General features: G+C 63.6%; 1 protein-coding gene across 2 annotated transcripts in view; it reads left to right on the top strand.

The window, feature by feature from the left end:
* Positions 1–93: 93 nt before the first annotated feature.
* Positions 94–1,903, top strand: part of LOC103615249 (protein max) — a 2,034-nt gene continuing 224 nt past the window's right edge. The window contains exons 1-3 of one of the 2 annotated variants that reach the window (XM_008633268.2): positions 94–555; positions 762–885; positions 1,291–1,903. The exon at positions 1,291–1,903 is cut by the window's right edge and continues 224 nt beyond it. In XM_008633268.2, the coding sequence (XP_008631490.1) occupies positions 109–555; positions 762–885; positions 1,291–1,475 (756 nt within the window). In that variant the 5' untranslated portion in view covers positions 94–108 and the 3' untranslated portion in view covers positions 1,476–1,903. Of the gene's footprint in view, positions 556–755; positions 886–1,290 lie in introns of both variants that reach the window. The other variant, XM_017733731.1, reaches the window with a different exon arrangement.

The raw sequence follows: 1,903 nt of genomic DNA, 5'->3' as shown, positions 1-1,903 counted from the left end.
CCAGAGGAGCTGGGGGTCTTTTGCGGAGGAGGGTTGGGCTTGGAGAGGGGACACCTGTGGGGTTGGGGGTTTTATTTGGGTTGGGGGCTGTGACATGGAAGGGGAACCATGGAGTCAAGTCTTTTGAGTGGGGGAACTGGGTTTGGGAGTGTCCTGTGGGGCTGGGGGTCTTACGGGTGGGACACCAGCGGGCCTTGGGGTCTTGTGTGCAGGGGGAAAGTGCTGTGCCCCCCCCGGGGCCCAGAGCTGCCCCGGCAGCAGGAAGCTGGGGAAACCGAAAGCACCGGGAGCCGCCTCCTTCCCACGCCCTCACGGCCCAGCCGGAGGCGTCACAGCCACGGAGCCGCCCTGGGGGCTCAGCCGAGCTCCCACAGCGGTTCCCAGAGGGAATTTTTGGGGGTGCAGGTGGTGGCCTCCACCCGGTGCCACCCCTGTCCCCCCCGCCAGGCCGACAAACGGGCTCATCACAACGCACTGGAGCGCAAGCGCAGGGACCACATCAAGGACAGCTTCCACAGCCTGCGGGATTCCGTGCCCTCGCTCCAGGGAGAAAAGGTGAGTTTATGGAGTGTGCTGGGAGCACGGACAGCACCCACCCGTGGTCCAGGTTTCTCACTTTGGGGCATTCCCAAGGCTCTCTTGTGCCACAGGAGTCCCCAGTGAGGACCAGAGCCAGGGTGGGATGAGGCAGGTGAAATTCCAGTTTTGCCCCCTGGACTAGGTCTTTATCTTGCCTCTGGCTTTTCCCACTATTGCAACAGGCATCCCGGGCCCAAATCCTGGACAAAGCCACAGAGTACATCCAGTACATGCGCCGGAAAAACAACACGCACCAGCAGGACATCGACGACCTCAAGCGGCAGAACGCGCTGCTGGAGCAGCAAGGTGGGAGCTGGGATCCGGCTGGAAATGGGGTCTAGCAGGACCTGAGATCCAGGAGCTGGGGTCTGGCAGGGTTCAGGAGCCAGGATCTGGGGTCCAGTAGGGTTTGGGATCCAAGATCCAGTGGGACCTGGGTCTGGAAGGAGATGGGATCCATCAGAATTCAGGATCTGGTGGGAGCTGAGATCCAGTGGGAGTTGGGATCTGGCAAGAGCTGACGTCTGGCAGGACCAGGGTCTGGCAGGACCAGGGTCTATCAGGGTCCAGAATTCAGTGGGAGCTGAGGTCTGGCAGGATCTGGGGTCTGGAAGAGCTCAGGCTCCAGGATCCGGTGGGAGCTGGGGCGTGTCAGGAACTGGGCTGCAGGCAGGGCTGGGCCCAGGGGTGACACGGTGCCATCCCTCGCAGTGCGCGCGCTGGAGAAGGCCCGATCCAGCGCCCAGCTCCAGGCCAGCTATCCCGCGGACAACAGCCTCTACACCAACCCCAAGGGCAGCGCCATCTCCGCCTTCGACGGCGGCTCCAACTCCAGCTCCGACTCGGAGCCCGACGAGCCGCAGAACAGGAAGAAGCTGCGCATGGAGGCCAGTTAGGCCCCCCCGCCGCCCCCCAGCCTGCGGCAGGACTGGCTCCCTCCGCTCCTAGAAGCTCTTGGACTGCAGCTTCCCAGCCTTCCCCGGCCCCTTCCCCGCTCCCACCGCGCCGGCCCCGGGGGGAGCCGGCCAGGCTGAGCAGAAAGACTTGGGGGGGTCAGGGAGACTCTGCCACCAACTCCCCTCTGCTAGCGACCCCCCTCCCCTTCCCTCCTGGTTTTATAGGAGCATTTCTATTTATACCCGGGGACCAGTGCAGTCCAGAGCGGGGAGGAGCCAGGCAGTTCCCCAAAAAAAAGGAGCAAGCACTGGGGGGGATCTCCCTATTTATTTTCTCCGTGTGCAACTCCACCTGCCCGAGTCGGCAGAGCACAGAGCCAGGCTTGGGGGCTCCTTCCCCCCCCACCCCCTCCTCCTTCTCCTCCTCT

The sequence above is a fragment of the Corvus brachyrhynchos genome, unplaced genomic scaffold, assembly GCF_000691975.1.
Source record: "Corvus brachyrhynchos isolate BGI_N302 unplaced genomic scaffold, ASM69197v1 scaffold165, whole genome shotgun sequence".
NCBI classification, from domain to species: Eukaryota; Metazoa; Chordata; class Aves; order Passeriformes; family Corvidae; genus Corvus; species Corvus brachyrhynchos.
The sequence above is the reverse complement of the archived record's forward strand: the minus strand, read 5'-3'. Positions and strand labels throughout refer to the sequence as shown.